Source organism: Trichomycterus rosablanca, chromosome 15 (genome assembly GCF_030014385.1).
Source record: "Trichomycterus rosablanca isolate fTriRos1 chromosome 15, fTriRos1.hap1, whole genome shotgun sequence".
NCBI classification, from domain to species: Eukaryota; Metazoa; Chordata; class Actinopteri; order Siluriformes; family Trichomycteridae; genus Trichomycterus; species Trichomycterus rosablanca.
In genome coordinates, this window is record NC_086002.1 from 18,078,765 (window position 1) to 18,104,029 (window position 25,265).

General features: G+C 41.5%; 1 protein-coding gene, 1 non-coding gene and 1 pseudogene across 2 annotated transcripts; 1 reads left to right on the plus strand and 2 right to left on the minus strand.

Annotated features, from left to right (window-relative positions):
* Nucleotides 1-287: 287 nt before the first annotated feature.
* Nucleotides 288-406, minus strand: LOC134329757 (5S ribosomal RNA; annotated as a pseudogene).
* A 2,128-nt stretch (nucleotides 407-2,534) lies between these two features.
* Nucleotides 2,535-6,664, minus strand: LOC134328335 (serine/threonine-protein kinase pim-1-like). Its single transcript, XM_063009440.1, has 14 exons — nucleotides 6,435-6,664; nucleotides 6,090-6,141; nucleotides 5,788-5,885; nucleotides 5,314-5,549; nucleotides 5,135-5,233; nucleotides 4,904-4,966; nucleotides 4,687-4,781; nucleotides 4,448-4,498; nucleotides 3,906-4,278; nucleotides 3,632-3,808; nucleotides 3,410-3,522; nucleotides 3,054-3,133; nucleotides 2,871-2,968; nucleotides 2,535-2,771 (listed from the first exon to the last, which is right to left on the minus strand). The coding sequence occupies exons 1-11, from the start codon at nucleotides 6,662-6,664 to the stop codon at nucleotides 3,416-3,418; spliced, it is 1,581 nt and encodes a 526-aa protein (XP_062865510.1). The 3' UTR covers nucleotides 2,535-2,771; nucleotides 2,871-2,968; nucleotides 3,054-3,133; nucleotides 3,410-3,415.
* A 7,058-nt stretch (nucleotides 6,665-13,722) lies between these two features.
* On the plus strand, nucleotides 13,723-13,841 carry LOC134329732 (5S ribosomal RNA). The gene has a single exon (XR_010014953.1). It is a non-coding gene; the product is annotated as a 5S ribosomal RNA (ribosomal RNA).
* The last annotated feature ends 11,424 nt before the right edge of the window (nucleotides 13,842-25,265 follow it).

Below are 25,265 nucleotides of genomic sequence, written 5' to 3' on the forward strand. Positions count from 1 at the left end.
CACCACCCTTTTTCACAGATGAGCCCTTTATTTAGAGTAAGATATTATTAATAATGTGGTGAAAATTTTTGCACTTTTTTTTAATATTGCAATATATATCGCAGGGAAAAGTTCAGTTCACAATGTCAGTTTTTTCCAATATCATACAGGCAGGATGGATAAGTGTTTTACTCAGAATGAAAGTGTCAGCTGGCCTTTTTCTTCACGTATTGCTTTGATGATGATGAAGAAAAAAGAAAATGTTCGGCTCCTCCAGCAGGAGGTTGAAGTAAAGATGTGTGAGGAGAAGTTTCCAGCACCTGGTATTCCCAGGCAGTCTCCCATTCAAGTACTAACAAGGCCCGACCCTGCTTAACTTCCAAGATCGGACGAGATCGGGCGTTCTCAGGGTGGTATGGCCATAAGCGAGAAAGGCTGCAAATAACTTCACTTTTATAGTCGTCCATCGTTCAGCCTTTCACTTCGCGAGGTTTAGTCTTTATTTTTCTTTTATTCTACACGCCCCGTTTTAAAATGCGTTCGATAGTGGCAAAACACAACAAGAACAACACACACCACACATCTGCTAAACCCCTTTTCACCTCAACTGCTCATTTCATGCCTCTTCAACATCTTACAAGAACACTTGGGACGGGGGAGCCTTTATAAACTAATCAAGCTCGCAGTTCATTCTTTTATAGACGGTGGTGTTTATGCTTTTGCACTTCAACCCAGGACAAGATAGTGTTTACTTTTTCTGAAGAGCAGAGACTAATACCATCTCAAATTATATCCACCGCCCTATGTAGTGCACTATGATATGATAGATAACTACTTATTAATCATTCAGTGACTGCTAAAAGAAATGGTTTGTACTGTTAGGAAGTACCCCAAGTAGGGCATAGGCGACATTTGAGATGGGCCCACAGTCTCCTCCTAAACGGCGTTACTAACGAAGCAGAGGCTCTGAACTCACCTTTTTTGCTCTTTGGCTATGCTGTAGTTCCTCACTGCCAAACAGGTTGTCCAGTTTCCTGCACTTTCCTGCATCTGCTTGCAGCTTCTTCTTTTTTTCCATCACAGGCTTTTTCTGCACCTCCTTTATGCTTTTTCGACCCTTTCTCCTTCTCGCACTCATTCATAGTTTTTGTACTGGTGGTTGTGATTACGGTTTATCCTGGGGGAGGGACATTTCTGTGATTGGCCAATGGACATGCAGTGAGGATACTGTGGTGGGCCAATGCACACTTCAGGATTATTATTCAGGAATATTTAAAACACAGTGTATTTTCACTCCCTCAGCGGCCCACAAACAGAGCGGCCCCACCGGGAAAACTCCCGACCCTCCCGATGACCAGTCCATCCCTGACCCTGGTGAATTTCAGACCCAGCAACACCTTTAGTCACCTTTAGACAAACACTGCTTCATCCCTGGAACAAAGAGACTTCACACCAATTGGTCAGCCACCCATAAAGCACCCATAAAGCCCTCCTAGTCAGTTTAACCCCAGTTCACACCTGGCAGGGTGGGGCAACGACTCTCAAATGAGTAACACCTTGGCTCTTGTGAGCCAAGAAGCCAAAGAGGTCCAACAGAAGAATATTTAAAAGAAATTCTCAGTATGAAATATCCAAACTATGGCTAAAGGTTAGCATATGCAGTGCTTTGCTCGGTGGAACGTGAATCATTTCTTATTAGTTAGTCATTGATGAAGATTTCCGTCTGTAATATTTTATTTACATTTTCATTATTTAACAGACGCTTTTATCCAAAGCGACTTACACAATGATCTGAACACGATGAGCAATTGAGGGTTAAGGGTCTTGCTCAGGGATCCAGCAGTGGCCACTTAGTGGAGGCGGGGCTTGAACCGGCAACCTTCTGTTTACTATTCCAGTACCTTAACCACTGAGCTATCACTGCCCTATTTTATCACTGATGTGAACAGTTGCCTGTTCATTTCTGTTCACGTTGTTTAATCACTTATGTGAACAGTTGGGTGTTCATTTCTGTTTCTGTTGTTTAGCCTGTACAGAACAATGAGAGGTCTTTGGACAGACATAAGTAGTGCCAGTGGAAGAGTTCTAAACAACAGTGATGTGCTGGGGAGTCTTGGATTAAACACATGAAAAGTGTTCCTGTTGATGACCACTGGACTAGAGTTTAGGAGATCAGTGCCTTTATGTTGTGTTTTAAATATTTGTTGTTGGAATGTCAGAACATGTCATATGTAACATTAATGAACAAAATCAGTTTAGTGAAAAGCTTTTTGTTACATGACATTAGACCCTCTGCTAAGGTCTAAGGTCAGGTTTACTTTAGTGATTTAGGTGAAGTTTTGTTCCCTCGAATGTTGCTGGACAAAATGTGTCTAATTGTAAAGGGTCTTTTGATCATTTTTTTTTTATATCCATACATTCTCAGCTGTACAAAACTACAGCTGCAAGAAAAGGTCATTCCAAACTTGTTCAGGATTCATCTACATTTCTGCATCAACTCTTTATAAAATGTGCTCTCCTGTGTTGTGCAAGTCATAAAGTGGGTAAAGACAATACACACGCCAGTACAAACAGTTTTATTCAATATACTGACCGTTAAATGATCATCAACTGCAATCAAGGCACAATACACATGTGTTAAACATCTGCAGGATCCATTCCCAGACACCAACCGTAGATGGTTGTGGTCACTCAAGGACGTTTCATCTTCTGCTGGGTATCAGGGTGCTTGGGCCCAAATCTGATCTGGTTGCTTCTTCCAGTAGGTTAGACTTGTTCATTGATGGGGCTTTCTACAAGACAATTACCCAGAACACACACACCCATATCAATCATTGATGTTAAATGATGTTAAACTCCTAACTGCCAAAGCCACTTTCTCCAGCACTCACCTTTCTGATCTGGCATGGTATGTACACGGTGCTGAGGAATGGAGGTGATCTGAACCTCAGCCAGAAACCTCTGGATGTGTTCTTGTAGCAGACCTGTGCTGTGGTGGTGAAAACATAATGTGAGATTGATTTCCCTCATGTGTTAAGGGGATGTTAAGCTAATAATTATCTGAGTCGACTGACTCATCAAGCTGATCCACAAAATGTTGCTGATCTCCAGATCACTCCTGTTGTGTTTTTCGGGTGATCATCCTCTCAGATAACTTTGACATAACATGAAAGCAAACAGTGGACGGTTTTGTTCATACACATTTAGTCGTTGCTTAGTGTCCGATAGGATGAGGAATTGTTGTTATAGCTATAAAAATGTATGATTTTATTTGGTTAGAAGTTCTTTACACACCAATTACTAAACTGGTGTCTTTAATGTTATTAGCAAAATGTAACGATGATTCATTGCAACATGTGATCTGGCCTATATGCTAACACAGACTCTTAGCTATATCCATTTAGGTCTATCCTTATGTGCTCTGACTGACCTGGACTTAGTTTCTAAGGATCTCTGGAAACCAGTGGTGCTCCAGGATCATCTCGAGGCTGGGTCTCTTATTCGGATCCTTCGCCAGGCAGCGTCTGATCAGAAGACGGCAGGCTGTGCGTGCAGTGATGGGGTCGTTACAACATTGTAATAGAAACTATTTAACATCATTAAAAAAAAAAATGAAAAGAGACGTGTTTCTTATGTTTCTGATTTCTCTTACCCTTAGACACACCAGCTTTTAAGATCAGGTGTCCAGCAGCGATCTCCCTCTCGTTCCAGAATGGCAGCTCTCCACACACTAGAACAAACAAAAGGACACCCAGGCTCCACACCGTTGCAGCGCAACCGTGATACTTACCTTCCTCGATCCATTCAGGTGGGGCGTATAGCATGGTGCCTGAATAAACGTGAGAGAAACGGTTCACACACACGGCTTTCCTATGCCATCGCTGTCATCTGTGTGTCATAGCTACTGAACACCGAGGTACAATTACCTGCAAAACGTCTGTAGGGGGTCGACTTCAGCAAGTCCCCACAGCCAAAGTCTATGAGCTTGACCTCTAAGGTGTGGAAACTGACCAGAAGGTTCTGCTCCTTGATATCCCGATGGAGAACCCCGCGATTACGGCAGTGACAGGCGGCGAGAACCACCTGCCACATGATCATCTGAGCCAGACATTCGGGAAGTGAGCCGTTCCTTCGGTATTCGTAGAGGTCCATGCAGCGGGCGGGTCGCTCCAGGATCAAGACGTAGCACTCGGGCATGTCGAACCATTCCAGGAGCTCCAGGACGTATTTACAGCGAGGTGGCTCGGACACCATCAGCATCAACGCCACCTCTACAGGGAGAGCGTTCTTCTCGCCAAGCTAATATTTGAGCAGACCCATGGTTAGCATGGGATTGGAATAGGCAGAGTGACGGTTACATTAGATGCTATTTTGCATTTTAATGCATCATGTCGTTTATAAGATAAGGTTTTTTTATATGGTTGATGCATCTTTGTTATATTTCACAAGTGAAACAAATGTCACTTACAATGGTGATGAATCTGTCACAGCCACTCTTCAGCACAACCTTAATAGCAACCTATTAAAACATGCAAAACAAAACGATTCAAATCAGGAACGAATATTACGGGAACGTACTTTACAGCTCGGCCAACAATAACCAAAAGGGCCGTTGGCTTTTTAACTGCAAGTTTGATGACATGTGTAGTCATTGTAATGATCGACAATTCTCGTGTCGCTCTGAGCAGAGCTGAGTAAATATCTCACCTGTTTTCCATCGGCCTCACGAAGTCCTGCAAACACAGAACCGCAGCCTCCTTTCCCCAGAAGCTTTCCCACTCTGTACCGGCTATTGAAGCACTCTGTAAAGCGGGGCGTGTTGTTAATCTGATAGAAACTCCAGTGTTCTCAGTAAAACTCATGAGCAGTATGATTTAAGCTCTAGAAAATATTTGTTCTATGAAAGGTGTGAGGCTGGACAGACCTTCAGAAGGAGCGCTGCCTCTCTGGACCGAGTGCTTTCCTGTAGTCGTGCTGTCATCACCAGCTGTTGTTCACACAAATGTCGTTTAATCGCTGTTAGTCAATGATCTCTAACACATCAGATGTACAACACGTGTCTAGAGCTTTACAGAGTCATACGTTACAAATGTTTTATCATTAAATCTTACCAGTTCACAATATCATTGAATGGTTCAGTAAAGCTCTGGCTGACCTGTGTGGATGGAGTCGCTGGAGGAAGTGCTGGTGCTCAGTTCCTCCGGGCTCTCTTCAATGTGTGAGGTCCCTCCAACTGTAGCTTCAACGCTCTCGACTTAAAAGACGTGTTTTGTGTTAGAATCAGCGTTTTATATCGACTTTCAAACAGTCACAGAGTGAATCTTTCAAACCCACCTGAAGTTCCAGAAGCGGATCGTGGACGTAGCGAGTCTCTCTGTGTGTGTTGTGATCCACGTGATTTAGAGGAGCTACTGGATCCTTCCTGTTCTGGGCTCAAATCCACCACCTCATCTGATCGGGAAGTGATGGAGTCATCTGTTCTGTCACCATCGGTGTTAGCAACCATGTTCTGAATGGTTCTGATCCAAGCCTCTCTATTCTCCTCTGAATCAGCCTGCAATACCCAGATCCTACACACACACACACACACACACACACATACACACATACACACACCCTGAACATGGCACGAATCTACAGCACAACAGAGTGCTCTGGTTTTCATGTCATTTCTATTATAAAGAGAGTAAAATGTTCCTTTTTCAATTCATCTTTCTTTGGCAGAACTGTTGCACAGCCACGTCCTTCAGCGTGTCATAATAAAAGAAAGAAAATGAATTTTCATGCCTGATGGTACACTGGACTTACTTTGTAGGTGAAACCACCTGGAAGCAGCAACGGCGTCCGATGCTCCTGTAGTGTTTGGCCGTGCACTGGCGTAAATCGGCTATGTCCACCATGCTATTCTGCTGGGGCACAAAAGGTTTCTCAAACATTTCGTTACCTCTTATATTCCAGTTTTAAATCAAAGCACAAGCAAAACAACTCAAACTTTAGCAAACGAGTGCTTAAAACTGACTGTTCAGGAGCAGTTTCTCCTTTTCATGTTGATTTTGATGAAGGCCACCATTGCTACTGATTTAACTTTAGACAAAGGACACGTGACTAACCCTGGATTTCTTCTTGTACATAAGGTGGTTGTCCTGAATCAGGAACCAGCGCCTGAAGGAAAGAAACAGAAACAAAAAGAAATCACAGAAAGAAAACAAGTGCATAGTACTGAAATGGTTCTGCAGGGTTTCACCTGTAACTAATACAATGATATAAATGAGCTTCACATTAAATCATTCAGAGTTGAATCGTCGTGTATTCTGATTTAACATGCCGTTGATCAGTCTGAGTCAGTAACATGTACAATGTTTAGGAAACGATTGCTATGATGGTTAGAGGTGTTTAATTAGCCATTCATTTCTACCTAAATGTTTGCTCATCGTGTGTTCTAGCTCTCTACACACCTGTTCCATGTTTTAAATACATTACTGGCCCTCTTCAACAAGTATCCCTCCATAACTATCTGGTTCTCTGCGTCCACGTTGCCCTCCGGTTCGATCTTGCCACCACAGACGTCCTGAAAAGACATCTGAGGACGAACTCCACCGAACGGCCAGCACAGACGTAGACTGGTCAAAAAGCGTCGCATTAGAGAAGGACGGTCGGTAGCACGTCTCTCCTGTTCAGCAGCCATCGTGAGAAATGATGTACAAACACTGAAGGTTCAACTAAACTGAGCTCTCATAGAACACTCAGTGTCATCACAATGATGTCACAAAGGTAGAAGGTCTCAGTGCTGCAGCGCTGCAGGTGATGGTGTACATTTAAATTTCACCATTTGTTTATTTTTCAATATTTTACTCAAATGATTTACCCCCCCCCCCCCCCCCCCCCCCCCCCACCTAATTTATTAAAAAATGTCCCTCTTTTATTTTACAGTGTTTATTATTTCTTTTATTTGTGCTGTTAGTGATAATTACTGTAACCTTGCACAACATGTGTATCAAATACATTTACACCAATTATTTTTAGTCAAAGAATAAATAATGAATGATTAGAAACAGCTGCTGAAGAAACACTTTTTAACTTTTTCAAATGCTCCAATCAGTGTTATGTAGGCGGCAGAGAGGAGATGGCTCCATCTGGCCACACTTTAACTCTCTTTGTTTTCACACGTTTGCTGAGCAGCACACACACACACACACCTGGAACAAAGAAAGGTGATCAGACCTAATCATCAGATCCTCTAGATTGGCAGATCAATGACTTTTAGATACAGTTGAGTCTGTAAACCTTGATTTATTTACATGAATGCACAGACCTCCTCCTCGATTCCTACCGGAGTTTACTGCCACTCTGTTCGCTCTGAACATGCTTCGAACATCCAGCTCCACCGCGCTGTTACAGTTTAACCACGTCTGAATCATGATGTTACACTCCGCCATTCACCCACGTGTTGTGGTGCACAGTCGCAGCTCATCCATTTTGTTTGCCAGAGATTGTACTAAAAAGTAATTAAGGGAGACGAGACTAGACACAAGTATTGGTCACTACATGGTACTAAGTAAGTAAGTGGTAGGTCAGGAAGATGACATCTCTTATATGCAGTTAGCAGTATAGGGTTTGTTGTAGCAGCAGAGCTATAACAGGAGTAAGATGCAAAAATGCACAAAGTTGTGCAAATTGCAATATTGTGCAAAGATGCAAGTAATATAGTCACAGTAGTACAATACAGTAGTTATATGTATTTAAGTTGTCCAGCGAACAACAGTGTTGATCGTGTGTGTGGTCGTGGGTTGTGCATGTGCAAGTGCGTGTGTGAGCGAGTATCTGTGCATGTGTACAAGAGTGTGTATTCTGTGTGCATGTGGGTGTGAGTGAGTGTATGCAAGTGTGTGTGTGTGTGTATATACTGTATATATACTATATATATATATATATATATATATATATATATATATATATATATATATATATATATATATATATACAGTACAGGCCAAAAGTTTGGACACACCTTCTCATTCCTGTGTTTTTTCTTAATTTTTTTTTAATTTTCTACATTGTAGATTAATACTAAAGACATCCAAACTATGAAGGAACACATATGGAATTATGTAGTAAACAAAAAAGTGTTAAACAAACCAGAATATGTTTTATATTTTAGATTCTTCAAAGTAGCCATCTTTTGCTTTAATGACAGATTTGCACACTCTTTGAAATTTTCTCAACCAGCTTTATTAGGTTTCCACCTGGAATGCTTTTCAATGAATGTTTGTGCCTTGTCTAGAGTGAATTTTTGGAATTTGTTGCTTTTTTAATGTGTTTGAGACCATCAGTTGGGTTGTGCAGAGGTAGAGTTGGTAAAATATAAAACATATTCTGGTTTGTTCAACACTTTTTGGTTCACTACATAATTCTTCATAGTTTGGATGTCTTCAGTATTAATCTACAATGTAGAAAATAAAAATAATCAAGAAAAAACATTGAAGAGAAGGTGTGTCCAAACTTTTGGCTGGTGTGTCCAAACTTTTGGCCTGTACTGTATATATATATATATATATATATATATATATGATTGTGTCAGAATCTGAGCGTGCTGGTGTATGTATGTCTATGTGCAAGTGTTTGTGGATTTATGTGTGTTTGTGAGTGTGCTTATGTAGTGTATGTGCATGTAAGTTAGTGTATAAGGGTGTGTGTGTATGTTTATGTGTGTGGTTCTGTTGTGTGTGATTATAATGATGCGAGTGTGTATTTGTTTGAGGTGTGCATATCATTTAGTGTTAGTGTACTGTATATGTGCATGTGTAAGTGTGTTTGCATGAGTCAAACTTTGTTAGTGTGTGTATGTACAGTGTATCACAAAAGTGAGTACACCCCTCACATTTCTGCAAATATTTCATTATATCTTTTCATGGGACAACACTATAGACATGAAACTTGGATATAACTTAGAGTAGTCAGTGTACAGCTTGTATAGCAGTGTAGATTTACTGTCTTCTGAAAATAACTCAACACACAGCCATTAATGTCTAAATGGCTGGCAACAAAAGTGAGTACACCCCACAGTGAACATGTCCAAATTGTGCCCAAAGTGTCAATATTTTGTGTGACCACCATTATTATCCAGCACTGCCTTAACCCTCCTGGGCATGGAATTCACCAGAGCTGCACAGGTTGCTACTGGAATCCTCTTCCACTCCTCCATGATGACATCACGGAGCTGGTGGATGTTAGACACCTTGAACTCCTCCACCTTCCACTTGAGGATGCGCCACAGGTGCTCAATTGGGTTTAGTCCATCACCTTTACCTTCAGCTTCCTCAGCAAGGCAGTTGTCATCTTGGAGGTTGTGTTTGGGGTCGTTATCCTGTTGGAAAACTGCCATGAGGCCCAGTTTTCGAAGGGAGGGGATCATGCTCTGTTTCAGAATGTTACAGTACATGTTGGAATTCATGTTTCCCTCAATGAACTGCAGCTCCCCAGTGCCAGCAACACTCATGCAGCCCAAGACCATGATGCTACCACCACCATGCTTGACTGTAGGCAAGATACAGTTGTCTTGGTACTTCTCACCAGGGCGCCGCCACACATGCTGGACACCATCTGAGCCAAACAAGTTTATCTTGGTCTCGTCAGACCACAGGGCATTCCAGTAATCCATGTTCTTGGACTGCTTGTCTTCAGCAAACTGTTTGCGAGCTTTCTTGTGCGTCAGCTTCCTTCTGGGATGACGACCATGCAGACCGAGTTGATGCAGTGTGCGGCGTATGGTCTGAGCACTGACAGGCTGACCTCCCACGTCTTCAACCTCTGCAGCAATGCTGGCAGCACTCATGTGTCTATTTTTTAAAGCCAACCTCTGGATATGACGCCGAACACGTGGACTCAACTTCTTTGGTCGACCCTGGCGAAGCCTGTTCCGAGTGGAACCTGTCCTGGAAAACCGCTGTATGACCTTGGCCACCATGCTGTAGCTCAGTTTCAGGGTGTTAGCAATCTTCTTATAGCCCAGGCCATCTTTGTGGAGAGCAACAATTCTATTTCTCACATCCTCAGAGAGTTCTTTGCCATGAGGTGCCATGTTGAATATCCAGTGGCCAGTATGAGAGAATTGTACCCAAAACACCAAATTTAACAGCCCTGCTCCTTATTCACACCTGGGACCTTGACACATGACACCAGGGAGGGACAACGACACATTTGGGCACAATTTGGACATGTTCACTGTGGGGTGTACTCACTTATGTTGCCAGCTATTTAGACATTAATGGCTGTGTGTTGAGTTATTTTCAGAAGACAGTAAATCTACACTGCTATACAAGTTGTACACTGACTACTCTAAGTTATATCCAAGTTTCATGTCTATAGTGTTGTCCCATGAAAAGATATAATGAAATATTTGCAGAAATGTGAGGGGTGTACTCACTTTTGTGATACACTGTATGTATGTGTGTGTCAGAGTCAATCATGTATGTATGTGTGTGTGTGTGTGTGTGTGTCAGAGTCAATCATGTATGTGTGTGTGTGTGTGTGTGCGTGTGTGTGTCAGAGTGCATCCTGTGTGTGTCAGAGTCCATCATGTATGTGTGTGTGTGTGTCAGAGTGCAACGTGTGTGTGTGTGTGTGTTTAGATCATCAATTTAGACCTGAGTTCAGGACTCTGACGGCTTGTGGTATGAAGCTGCTGCACAGTCTAGTCGTGTTTGTGTGGATGCTGCGGTACCTTCTCCCAGACGGCAGGAAAGTAAAGCGTCCACGTGATGGATGTGACGGATCCTCCACGGTGCTGAGGAGCTTTGCGGATGCAGCGTTTGTTGAAGATGTTTCAGTGAGAGATGAAAGTGAGACCCCGGTTACACCTGGCAGTATGGAGGGCAAAAACTGAACAACAGTAGATTAATAACAACTAAAGAGCAAAGTCTGGTGAGAGATGCTGAGCCTCGTGCTGTGCACACACCACCATCTTGGATACATATAGATAGCTTCCCTGAAGTCTTCATTGTTTTGGGGGTAAAGCTTATTGTGGGGCATTTAGTTCTCACACAGCCTGATTATAGGGGCAAACTGTAGTCTGACCTTTCAAGCAAAACAACAAACTCTTAGGCAAACCAGGGACCCCCGCCAAGCCTCGAACTTGGAGCTTTTACTCAGAAAGTAAACGTGTTTAGCATTACACCACAGAGATTTGATGTTGGTTTGCCCTCGAGCGTTTGCTCCATGTTGGAACGTACATATTAAAGACCTAATTACATAATTAACTAGTTACCTAATGAGCTTGAATGTGTTTGCAAAATGTATCAAATTTAGGTCCAAACTTTAGAATTTAGAAAAATGCCAATTTCAACAACACCGTCAGATTTAAAGATAATAAAATCATATACAATTCATAAAGAATAACAAGTATAATACACATTTCAAGTGTGTACACACACACACACACACACACACACCTAAACACATAAACGTACTACAAGTACAGAACTAATTGACTATATATAAGCTATACATATGAAATAGTTTAAATGTCATGTGGAGTTTGGAAGAGCTATAAGCATGTATGAAATGTCAGATGTACACGTGAACAATACCTAGAGAACATTACACACATTAAATGACATGAAGAATGCCTTTAAAAAAAAAAAAAAAAAAAGATTTTGTCTCTGACAAATCATGCGCACATAGATAAACTCGTACTGACCTTCACTGTGGCTCCAGTCTGCCACAGTGTACAGACAGATGCACAGCTGGAGGCTCCTGGATGCAGTGTGGTGCCATTTCAGCCTAAAGAAGATTTCTTTGTCATGTCGCCAACTCTTACACTGGATGTCTGCCTGACGTCCGAGGTTCTTTCGTCTCGTTTTCAGCCAATAGACATCCAGAAATACCGGATCGAAGAAAATATTGTTGTTTAGGCATTACACTAAAACCAACACCACCAAGGCAAGCTGGAAGCGGAGCTATACACAATTGGCCACTTTCCCACAACATGTCATGTTGTACAACAGAGCACTAGCTCAGCATAACAGTAAAATGCTTTTACTGGGAGAACTGGGGGAATTGTATAATGCTTACGGTTTCTGGCATCAAAGTTGTGTCTTCACTTCGATGCCGTTTGCACAATAAAAGCTGTTCACATTCTGCAACTGTTGCATGTTCATACCTTCATATATGGAGTCGTTTTGTGGGGCCAAGCATATCTTACAGTTCTCAAATCCTCCATTATACATACACGGTGAAATTTAAACACTTTATATTCTGTGTACTCTTGAAAACAAACAGCCACGGCTCGGATGAGGGTGCGCTGCTCCCCGACCTTATTGGAAACCACGGCCTGGAGGATTTAAAGTACAATTATACTCACCAACGATGGAAAGTCAGTGCTTAGCCTAGGTAGTACGTAGGTAGGCAGGCAGGCAGGAAGCTGCGATTAACATTCATTCTTGCACTGATAGCGGCCAAGAGCGAGACACGCGCGCATGCGTACCAAATCCGTTATCTGACGTACAATCTAGCGCACTGTGGAGAGAACATAAATCAATTGTCTAATATATTGTCTAGTGCACTATGTAGGGAACATAAATCCATTATCTGATATACAATTTAGTGCACTATGTAGGGAAAATAATTAATTATGTAATACACTATCTAGTGCACTATGTAGCGAACACAAATCATCATCTAGTTATACTTTCTAGTGCACTATGTAGTGAACATGAATGCGTTATCTAATGGAATACCTAGTGCACTATGTAGGGAACATAAATCCGTGATCTGATATACAATCTAGTGCACTTTGTAGGGAACATAAACCAATTGTCTAATTCACTATCTAGTGCACTACGTAGGGAACATAAATTCATATCTAAGATACTATCTAGTGCAATATTTAAGGAACATAAATTATTTTCTAATATACAATCTAGTGCACTATGTAGGAAACATACATCTATTATCTTTCACACTATCTAGTGCACTATGTAGTACACCTTAATGTGTTTGTGACACGAATAGTTAGCTTAGTAGCTCAGTTAGCAGCTCCTAAAACTTCTGTTATCACCCCCATATCCTTTGGTGTGTGCAAGAGGGGTTTTTTTTAGCTCTTTTTTTTTTTTTTTTTTTTTTTGGGGGGGGCTTGGGGTCAAGGTCCTGGGGTACCCCCCTGAAATGAGTTTTTGCAACTTGGGATGTCTGAATCTATGACTAATGTTAGCAGCCTCACTGTCTCTCAGGGACTTATATATATGCACGACAGGCAAAGTGAATTAAACTAAACGCGGGGTCAGTAATATTTCAAACATCTACCTAATGAGCATTTAAAGTATTAAAATGAACTACAAACACTCACCTCAAACACGCTGCCGCTGCCAATCTCCTAATTGGCATTTCGACGCTGTTTCCAGGGTTGCCAGATTGATCCCCCAAAATGCATTGAAAACCTCCCAAACATCCTCATGAAAAACAGCCGATGTTTAGAAGTTCAACAAAATGAAACCGGTCAAATTAGTGCTGATAGCTCACAAATTATAAATGATGAGTGGCATACTGATTCTGCCACTTTGAAACAAAATCTGGCAACGCAGGCCGTTACAAACGTACATGTAGATTCCTCGGGGGATTTAAAGCTGTCTTAGAAACAGCTCTTATCTTCTCCAAGCATAACACACGACAACAAATGATCAAAACCTCGCGAAGTGAAAGGCTGAACGATGGACGACTATAAAAGTGAAGCTATTGGCGGCGTATCTCGCTTACGGCCACACCACCCTGAGAACGCCCGATCTCGTCTGATCTCGGAAGCTAAGCAAGGTCGGGCCTGGTTAGTACTTGGATGGGAGACCGCCTGGGAATACCAGGTGCTGGAAGCTTTTCCTCACACATCTTTACTTCAACCTCCTGCTGGAGGAGCCGAACATTTTCTCTTTTCTTCATCATCAAAGCAATACGTGAAGAAAAAGGCCAGCTGACACTTTCATTCTGAGTAAAACACTTATCCATCCTGGCTGTACGGAAGGAAATTATTTGTTAAATATAAAAAAATAATAATAATAATACAGTTTTCCTCAATTGCTTTGGTGCATTTCTCTGATCAGAATTAAAATTCTCATAACTGTTAGTTCAACCTCCACAACATTTAGTCATTTGTGCACATCATAGTAGCAGTTTCTCATTCCTTCCAACAAATTACAAATGCTTTTGGACATGCATCAATTGCTTCCATACAATTCTCTGCTGTTTTGTCATGTCAGTTTTGTCATGTCAGTCAAAATGAACTATACTTATGAATGCTGAATAGTCGTTCCCTATGAAACTAATAGTCCTCATTTCATTGTTTGAATCATTACATACAAAAATGTTGAACTAGTTGTCAAAATCAGTCAAGCAAATCTTACCACAACATTTGCTGACTTTTTTAGACACTCTTTACAGGGACATAATCCCTGAGAATGAGAGGGGTCTTAATGAAGACCATGAACAAGTATGTTGTAATAGGTGATAATGTGAGTTTTCACCACTTAGATTTGGTCAGACAGTGGTTTGCAGCACATGAAAGGATGCTGGTGGAATATCTCCCTCCCTACTCCCCATTCCTTAATCCAATAGAGGAGTTTTTCTCTGCCTGGAGGTGGAAGGTATATGACCGGCATCCACATACCCAAATGGCCCTGCTAGTGGCCATGGATGCAGCATGTGATGTGAGGTGTCTGGAAGGTTCATATAAAATAATTTGATCAGATATCTCTTTTTAATATTCCTTTTAAAACAATCTCATATATAGGTTATTGTGTAGAAGTGTTTCCCACACTTCTGGGATGCCTCTCATGAGACCTCTACATTCCATAAGGAGGCCGGGGTGTATTCGGTTGCAATCCCACATCTGGGATCCATTTTAAATGCATACATTTCTGTTATTCTATAGAAAATATATTAATCACACAGAGGCCCTAACTGTCAGTAGGAGTGTGGGAACCTCTGCTGAGTTGTAAGAAAAAGACCCACCCTATGTGTTTGTCTGAATATTCAAGTATTTAAGGAGAAGCAAATGTCATCGAAGTCAGAGAGCAGATCCGAACACAAGCTCTCTCCGGACAAAGCCAGGCTGTCCGAGCGACACTGCTATTATTCTGTAATAAACTTCTTAATTACAAATAAGCTGTGTCAACGAAGTTCTTCATTCCTCGTCTATACCTCATCGCTAAGGAAGACACCTCAATTAATGGCGACGAGGATGGGATATTGATGTGGCTACTTCACCGCTGATGACATAACGACATCAGGTGAGCGTTCTATTTTTTATGACGTTGGGCGCAAGCCTGTGTGTTGTAGTCTGTGGTGTTTGGCTGCACTAAAAGATCTGGTGTGTGTGCCATGAGGTGTGGACGGTGGAATGATGCTCCGTCTAAATTTGAAGTTTATTGCATAGTAAACTTTGCAATAAAGGGGGGTAATAGAATTAATAAGGATAGAAAAGGAAAAAGTTTAAGTAGAAGTAAGAGAAGAAAAAAAGGTGTGTACAATAGTCTTAATTAGTAACGGTTACAGTGTGTTAATACGCCATGCGAGATTATGGAGTTTTGGGCCCAATAGACTTTATGAGCGGTAAGACGTGGATGTTAACCATTGCGTGAACATTGGCTAGATATACAGTAGTTGTGTTGTGAAAATAAGAGGAGAAAAATGAAGCTCTGAGCATGGGGACATAGGACTAAGAGATGAAGGTAAGGATTAAGAGTAATTGTGGTGAAAAGGGACAAGAGAAGAAATGGAGGAATAGTTCAGTAATAGGAAAAAAGAGGTTAAAAAGGAATAAAGAGGATAGCGCTAAAAGGACAAAAGAGAAGAGTTAAAAAGAGTTAAAATTAGTAAATGAGTGTAAGGAAGAAGCATGCATTAAGGAAAATATGAATTAGTCGACTTTGAAGCATTAAATGTTTTTAGGAATGTATGTGAGAGCTCTAAGTGTGTGTGTGTGTGTGTCAGACGGAAGAGCAGGAAAAAGTGTGTGCATAAGGGCGTTAAGTCTATGTGTGTGTGCTCTATGTAATGTATATTTGTGTGTGTGTGTAGGAGAGGGCTCCCATGAGGGAAGCCCCCCTTTACATGAACAAAATACACAGAGTTATGTATGTGTGTTAGAAGGAAAATAAGTCTCTTTATGTTGGTGTGTAGTATGTGCAGTTGATTATTGTAATAGATTGCTGTAGTGGTCAATAGGATATTTAGTTAGAAATAAAATGAGCCCTTGAAGAAGACTTTTGTTTGATTTTATTGAGTAATAATTAATAAGTAAAAATAATAAGCTTCTTCATGAGGACAGCTTAATGCTAATTAATTAATTAATGATAATTAATGAGCTTTCTTTGGGAGGTTAATTAATGAAATAATTTATGAGCCTCAGAAATGATGAGGACATTTGAAGTGTAAGAAATAAACTCCCAAGAAAGATTTTTAAAGAATGGATATTGTATTAAAGTGAAAAGTATAGTGTGAATCATGGCTTAGTGTTTAGATGAAGTGCTGACAGCTAAGTTGCATTGAATTGTTATAAGTAACAAAGTCCTGTTTTTTGCTCCCTGATCCCTTTGTGTGTGTGTGAGAGGGGGAGAAAAAGAAGGGGCTGCCCAGACTTAGAGAGCTGCGTAAGGTGACGTCAGAGGTGCTGCTTCTATGTGCGTATGGGAGAGAGAGACAGTATCCCACGTTTAGGGGGAGTTTTTTGGCCTAGGGAGTAAGGAAATCAAGTGGTATGGAGAGCTGTCAATCATAGTGATTGGAGGGTGTCGTCTAGTGTGAGGTTGAGTGTAATGTGAGTAATGATGGAAACCAGATGATGCGAAGTGTGGTAAGGGCAGGCTTTAAAAAAAAAAAAAAGGAGGGAAAAAAAAGACCCCTAAGCCCACTTTTATGAAGAATTAGGATAAGTAAACCAATAAATTGTAAAGTTATGTGTGAGTGTGTGTAATATGCCATGAATCTATGTGATTTTTGCTGTTGTTGGCTGTGGTTTGGTTTTAAGATAAAGTATGTTTGAAGTTGAGTTTTTGACACCACATAAATTGGAAAAGAGGTTTAAAGGATGAGGAGCAGATAGCAAAAGTTAAGATAGCAGAAGAATAGAATGCATGTAATTGAGACTTGTAGTTCAAGGAGTAAAAATTAATTAAAAGGAGTTTAAGACAATATAAAGGAGTTTAAAACAAACCCAATTGAAAAGAAGTTTAATGTAAACAGAAATAAGGAATATGTAGGGATTTAAGGACTGAAAAGTAATCAGAGGAACTGAAGGAACTGAACTAAGTGGCCCATGTACATTAATGTATGTATATGTGTGTAGTTGAAGTGCCTAGACATTGTAGGTGTAAAGTTTAGCCTGAATACAAGTGCCTGTGAGTGTGTAGAAGTTTAAAAGCAAAGTGAAGGGAAAAAACCTAAGCAAAGTTGTGAATTAATAGAGTGCTGTTTGGTAGGAATTTGTATAAAAGTTGTATGCAAAGTCATCGGAAATTGTTAACTGATAGAATGCGAGTAGTTTTGATATGTAAAAATGGTTGGAGAGGTTTATGGTTTGAGAAGGATTGTGAAGCAAAGAAGTGGTAGAAAGGAAGCAAAGAAAGTAGGGACCAGTAGAGTGGAATTTGACTCTGTCGAATAAGAAAGAGGAGATTAAAATGTTGAGAAAGTATTAGTAAGTGTAATTGAGGGATTTTGAAGATGATGAAGATCGAAGTGATCTGGAGGAGGTCATGGGAGGATATGACCCTGCAGTCAGGAAGATATTGGCTAAAGCGGAAAAGAGAGGAGATAAAACAAGGAGGAGAGAAGACTCAGGAGATGAAAGCTCTAAGGAGAGTGGAGATGGAGATAGCGATAGTGATTCAGACGGTCCTATGTATTCAAGAGGGTTTTTTCCTGCAACATCCAGCACCAGAATTGAGGACAAACAGAAGGCTTTAAGAAAGGTGGGAAAAAGTATAGATCAATGTCTTTCACACCTGGAAGAATCTACTAGTCCGGAAGGCCGGAAAGAGCTGGAGGAGCAATTAAGGGAATTGCAGATACAGAAGAAAGAATTGCAGAAAGAAGACTCCAAACAAGTGGACAGAAAGTATGTGTTGCGTTCAAGAAAAGGGAAGTCACTGGAGAAGATGTGTCCAGTGGTCATCCGAGGACAGAGTTTGGAGTACAAGCCTTGGCAGAATACAGATATGTCAGATATACTTGAGAAGTTGCCTACTCTTCAGGATGGAGCCCATCCTTGGATTTCAAAGCTGGAAGAGATTATGGTGGGGACACAATCGGCTGTAGGAGATATTAAGAGACTTCTAGCTAATCTCCTTGGGGTTCCAGCCATGGAGGAGCTTCTACAGAAAGCAGGGCTTAATCGATATGTGGGGACTGCTGTGAATGACCCGGAGCTGTTTTCTGCGAATAGAGGTCGAGTGTGGAGAGCGCTAAGAGATACGTTTCCGACAAATGTGCATCCAGATAATATTCTCATTGAGCCATTGGGCCAGGGAGAAAACCCGAGGGCATATGTCTCGAGAGCCCATCAAGTGTGGAGAAATGTCACAGGAAATGATCCGGACTTGAATCGAATGGAGCAGTCAATTTTGAGAGCTAAACTACAGAAGGGGCTGCCTTTGCCGGTGAGGAGTAAGCTAGCAGAGGTGGTTGGTCTTGGAAGCATGGAAAAGGGTGTCTATACAGATCATATAGCCCACCAGGTGGAGCTGTATAGGAAGAAGGAGCATGATCAAAAAGAGCAGGACCAAGAAACCCTTAGAAAACTTAACCAAATACAATTGGTGGATAATAAGAAGAAGGAGAAGAAGCAGGCTGTGGTTATACAGAGTCAGTCTCAGCAAAATCCACCATTGCCACAAGTACAGCTGAGCCAGGCTAAGCCTCAACCATCTCAGTCATCATCAGTGGTTCCAGTTGTTTCTTACCCACAGCCATCGTTTGGTCAAGTGCAGACCTGGAGAGGAAGAGGTCGTGGAAACATAGGAAGAGGAGGAAGATTTAATCCATATTTCCAACAGTCTTCGGAAGTGTGCTTTAATTGTGGACAGTTTGGTCATTTTGCCAGGGAGTGCAACAGGCCAGGAGGAAATTTCAGAGGAGGAATTTTCAGAGGAAGAAATTTCCGAAGAGGAGGATTTAGGGGCCAACCGAGGACTTTTGAGGGACCTGTGAACCCTTACAGGGGCCCGGAGCAAGGATTTTAGAGGTGCCCAGAGGACCCAAAAGGGGGGTGTCAGCTGGTAGCATCAGGGTCGGAGAAAGATCCGACAATAGAGGTGAAAGTAAATAATAGACCTTTGGAAATGATGGCGGATAGTGGAGCGGCTTTCACCTGTATTCGACCTGAAGATGCTATACATCTCCCTATGTCTAATCAATGGATTAGGACAATTGGGTTTGAGGGAATAAAACAGCTGGTACCTCTCACGAAACCGATTGAGCTTTGTTATAAAAATCTGAAGACTACAATACCTATATTGGTATCAGAACATACACCTATTGCACTTTTGGGAAGAGATGCTTTATGTAGATTGAACTGTACGATAAAGTGTACACCTGACGGCTGTCTGGTGGAGGTGCCAAATGATGTGGTGCACCAATTGTTGATGTCAGTGGAGACTGAGGTCTCTTCAGTATTCTGGATTGGAAATCTTGGTGCAGAATTTTTGGAGCCCGCCAAGTTGTGGGAGAAGTTTATTGTAGCAAACATGCCTGATGCGAAGCTCCCGGAGTATCCATATCACTGTACGCTTAAGTATTTCAAGGATGCTGCCCAATCGAATTCAGAGGAATGGTTGAAACGTCAACCGAAGCAAGTTCAACTTCGTTCATGCTGCATAGTTTTGGGACCACAAGGGGCAGCTATGAAGATAGATAGAGATGATTATTTGTCCAAGGAGTTTGATATTGAAAAGAGTGTCCCACATGTGACTTTGTTGGTGTCTGAAGATTATGAGCAGAAGCATATAGGAGAAATGATGGTGCAAGTAGAGGAAGCTGTTTTTCTACCGATGAAGGAGAATCTTGCAATTTGGAGAAGTGAGGACCAGCGTTTTATTAAGATTATGATTTCTGCTCAAGGGCAGGGACAGCCACAAACTGTGCGGATGACGCATGAGTCCATTTGCAGTGCTAAGTTGGATGGAAACTCTATAAGAGAAGAGATGTTGCAACAAGTTCCAGAATGTTTATGGTCTCAGCATAGTGCTGATATTGGACTGGTGAAGTCAGCTCAACCAGTGAAAGTTGAACTACGACCAGGAGTTAAACTTCCTTGGAGGAACCAGTATCCATTGAAAGAAGAGGCAATTCGGGGGATTGGACCACAAATTGAAGGACTTTTGAAAGCAGATGTTTTGAAGATAACACAGAATCTTCAGAGTAATACGCCTTTGTTGCCTGTGAAGAAGCCAGACGATTCTTATCGCCTGGTACATGATTTAAGAGCAGTGAATGAAGTAGTGGCTGATTTTCCAGCAGAAGTGCCGGATACATAGTCCTCATATATTCAATAAAGTGTTAAAGGATGATCTGGCAGGGTTAGATCAGATGCTAAAAAGCACGGTTATTCAGTATGTGGATGACATTATTATTTGTTCACTAGATGAGCAAATATGTCATAAGGACTCAGTTAGGTTGTTACAGATACTGGCAGAGAAGGGGCATAAGGTCTCTCTGAAAAAGCTGCAGTATTGTCAGGAGAGAGTGGTTTATTTGGGACAAACAATAACACAGGGACATAGAAGTATTGCTGATAGTCAGTTGGAAGCTATTCGCAAGGCTCCAAAGCCTAGAACGGTCAGAGAAATGATGACATTTCTTGGCATTGCTGGCTATTCTTCAGCATGGGTAGAGGATTATGCTAGTTTAACGGGGCCTTTGAGAGCTATGATTAAAGATACAGGGAATGCGCAATTGCATTGTAATCTTTCTTGGACACAGGATGGCCTTTTGGCTTTTGAGACGATCAAACGAAGGTTACAGGAGGCTCCAGCGCTAGCGCTTCCAGACTATTCTAGAAATTTTCTGTTGTATGTGTCTACTTCTATTGGGGGTAAATATGCATGTGCAGTTCTTTGTCAGCCAACAGGAACAGGAACAAGCCCTCAACCTGTTTCTTATTATTCTACTGCGTATTCAGAAGTAGAATTGGGGTTACCCCTGTGCTACAGAGCAATGGTGGGAGTTTCTTTAATGTATGATAAAGCATCATCTGTTACGATGGGATATCCGGTAACAATTCTTACCCATCATAGCCTTAGAAATCTTTTGAATTATGGCAAGTATACATTGACTATGCCTAGGCTTAGGGACTATCATAGACTCTTAGAGCAGGAAGATGTCACTTTAGTGAGGTGTGTTACAGTGAACCCAGCTGAGACTTTGCCAACTCCTGAGGATGGTGAACCACATGATTGTGTTAAGGAAGCAGAGAGGTATATGAAACTTAGGTCAGATTTGCAAGCTCTCCCACTGCATGAAGCAGATGTAGAATATTGGACTGATGGATCTTGTTATCGTGTGGGAGATAAGTTGAGTGCTGGTTATGCAGTAGTGAAAGCCCAAGGAGCTGGATTTGTTATTGAGAAGGCTGAAATAATACTGCAGCCTGCATCTGCGCAGCTTGCTGAACTTGTGGGGCTAACTGAAGCATGTTTGTTGGCAGAAGGTAAGCGAGTGACAATATATACTGATTCCGCCTATGCGCACAATGTGTGTCATTTGTTTGGATCAGTGTGGAAGAACAGAGGGTTTAAGAAAACTGATGGTTCCCCAATACAGCATCATGCTCAAATAATGAAACTGTTGCATGCTATGATGAAGCCCAAGGAAATAGCAATAGCTAAATGTGCAGCACATAAAAAGGATATGTCAAGGGTCACACAAGGAAATAAAGCAGCTGATGAAGCTGCAAAGGCAGTTACAGGAGCAGACAAAGTGGGTGAAGTGTTTCTGGTTACGCATTAAGTGAATTTGGAAGAAAAAAATTACACTTAAGGATGTCATTTTACTTCAGGAAGCTGTTCCTGAAGTGGATAAACAGTTGTGGCTAGACCGAGGTGCCACCAAGGATTCTACTGGTCTTTGGAGAAATCATGAGGGATTAATAGTAGCACCTCCAGACCTGTTAGGTCTAATGATTCAGGAAGCACATGGGTTGGCTCATGTTGCAAGGGGGGAAGTTAAACGTAAGATCACAAAGGAGTATGGTTTTTGGGCACCATGTCTGCTTGAGCAGATTGATTATGTTATAGGTAGATGTACTATCTGTCTGAAAAATAATGTTCGAAGGGGAGTGATGGTTCCTCCTGGATATATTCCAACTCCGAGAGGTCCTATGCGTGAGTTGGTTGTGGACTTTGTGGATATGATAAAGCCAGTTGAAGGAAAGAGGTATATGTTGGTTGTTGTGGATAGATTTTCACGATGGCCTGAGGCTTGTCCAACCAAGCGAAAGGATGCCCAGTCTGTTGCTAAGTTTTTGTGTAGAGAGGTCATAAGCAGGTGGGGACTTCCAGATCGGATATCCTCAGATAATGGGAAAGAGTTTGTGGATAAAACAGTGAAATTGATTTTGCAAAAACTGGGAATTAAACAGCGTCTTGGTGCGGTCTATCATCCGCAAAGTCAAGGGATTTGTGAAAAGATGAATGGTGTTTTGAAAAATCGCATTGTGAAAATTTGCCAGCATACGGGGTTGAATTGGATAGCAGCACTTCCATTGGCGTTAATGGTGTGTCGCTCGAGTGAGCTGCGTGAGTTACATATGACACCTCATGAATTGGTTACAGGTAGATTAATGCCGATGCCTCGTTTGCGTACAAGTGGAAAGGGTCCAAGCTTAGCCCTTTTAGAGGATGAAATGAGAGCATATGTTGCGTATATGGCTAATCTGCATAAAAGAATATCCGCGTACGTTTCTGACAGGCAAAAGAAAGAGGAGGTGCAGGAGAGACTGGACGAACAAAGGAAGTGTTCAGTGCAACCTGGAGACAAGGTGTTTGTGAAGGTATTTAGAAGAAAGTGGTATAACGAACGCCGTGAAGGACCGTTTGAAGTTGTTCGCAGTACGGGAACTGCGGTTCAGGTTAAGGGGTCTCCAACGTGGTACCATTTGTCGCATTGTGTTAAAGCGCCAAGTGAAGAGAGACTAGAGTCACAGAGTCAGGAAGTTGAAGGTTCAAGAAAGTTAGAAGGGAATGTTGTGGAAGATAATGTGGAAGATGTTGATGGGAGTGTGCATGTGTCTGATAATGTCAGAGATGACTCTGCAGTTAGTGAGCAGGAAAGGAGATTTGGAGACGTTGATTTTCAATATGTCCCAGGAACAGCAGAGCCTGTTCCTGAGGAGTGTGAAGCGCCAGAGGTTACAAAAGGAAGTGATTCTGATGCAGGAGAATGCAGAGACACAGATAGACAAAGGAGTCCAAGACCAGCTAGAAAAAGGGTTAGACCAAAGCGTTATGACGACTAGAGTGGTAGGAACTTCAGAGAAGTGTAATCTTTCAGCACTGAATGATTCTGAAAGTATGAGTGTGTTATGTTTAACTACGGTAGCGCCTCAGATGGTGACAATGGTGTCAACTCTTAAGGAGAAGGTAGTTAGAGCCAAGTTAGGAAGAGCAGTTTATCTTCCCTGTAAATGCTCGAGGTTTAATGTTGGTGGTAGTAATCCTCCTGTGTGGAGGAATAGTCGTGATGAAGAGTTGTTAATGGGATCTGAGGTTGATACTGTGCCTCTTGATCAGAGGAAATATATTTTGCTGAATGATGTAAGGTGGTTGACAGTCAGTGATGATTGTACACTTTTTGTGAGAAATATTACTAGAGAAGACCTAGGGGAGTATACATGTACTTATTATGAGCCGGAGTTTAAATTCATTCCCTTGGTAAATAGTTGGAGAGGAGGTTATATAACACGTAAAGTGGTGGTTATGATAGTAGATTTGAGTCATGTGGAGATATTTACGGTTGCTAAGAGAATTGAGGAGCAAGCTACTACAGCGACTACTCTAGGGGTAAATAGAACACGGATGAGGAGTATTACTTTAGTTCCGGAAACAACTAAGAGTGTTAATACATCAGTGGAGATTGCTACTGTAGCTATGACTTTGAAGAGAATAGAAGCTACTACAGTGATGGTGAAAGCGTCTACTTTTATCACTTCTGGAAATACTACAAGTAAGGTTGATACAAGGGCAACCTTTGTTAATAATACAGTGACGACGATGTTGCCTAAGAATTTTGTAAGAGTGGCTCAAACACCTGACATGACGACTTTGAACTTTAAGGAAGTGGTGAATATAACTCAGAAGCCTATGTTGAAGCTAGAGCTTAGTGTAAATAGTAGTAGTAAGATATCTAAATCTGGGAAGCAGATGGAAGAAGAGAAGGGTGTAAATTCATCTGTGACAACTCAGAGGACTGTTTTAGATGTTAAAGATCAGTTCTTAGATTTTGACTGGACATCAGAAGAAATGACTGACCAGTACCGTTCATTACAGAAGAGAGAAACTAAGTGGAAAGCATTTGGATTCGATTCTTCAGTGTTACAAATCTCAGACCCATGGGCAAGTAGGAATTTGTGGTTTCAGCAGTTAACTCATTCAGTAAGATCAGTTAGACGACTGAATGGTCCATGTATAGTGAAAGTTCCGACACCTGGGACATGGCCTTCAATTTTGGAAACGGAACCAGAGCCGTTGCTTTCTATATGTCAATACTATGTGCTATCATGGTTATTATTTCAGCAGCAATCAGGAGGAGATAGATTGATGGCTTTGTCAGTGCATTTGTTTAGACCTAAGAATAATTGTTCTTGGTTGAGAGATTTACCATATGTGAATTTACTTGATCAACATGAGAATGTATTGACAGCAGTTCCTGATGCAATAGAGGTAAGATCTGTTGGAGCTAAAGATTGTTTTTGTTCAAATGAAACTAGTAAAGGAACTAGAATGTTTATGGGAATATCAGATTGTGACAATTATATAATGGATTTGGGTGAGCGTAAGCAGAAGGCTAAGAGTGATTTATTTAAGGTGACTTTTTATATGCCACACCGTAAACAAAGCAGAACTTTGATGGTGAGGAATCAGATTTTTCCTGGAAATGTGACTATAGGAAATTTTAAAGATATTTGGTGGGTTTGTGGTGATAAAGCTTATATATTTCTGCCATATGGATGGATAGGATGTTGTTACATGGCAACATTGAAGCTGCCATATGAGGTTTTTACTGTTCAGAGAGGTGAAAGACCGGATGAG

Bases quoted from the DNA above. Each gene is read 5' to 3' on its own strand.
- LOC134328335 (XM_063009440.1), bottom strand. From the start codon at position 6,664: ATGGCTGCTGAACAGGAGAGACGTGCTACCGACCGTCCTTCTCTAATG. The intron at 4,967-5,134 runs GTCAGCCAGAGC...TGTGAACAACAG, and splicing joins CAGCGACTCCATCCACACAG to CTGGTGATGACAGCACGACT. The intron at 3,809-3,905 runs GTAATTGTACCT...ACGTTTATTCAG, and splicing joins CCCCTACAGACGTTTTGCAG to GCACCATGCTATACGCCCCA.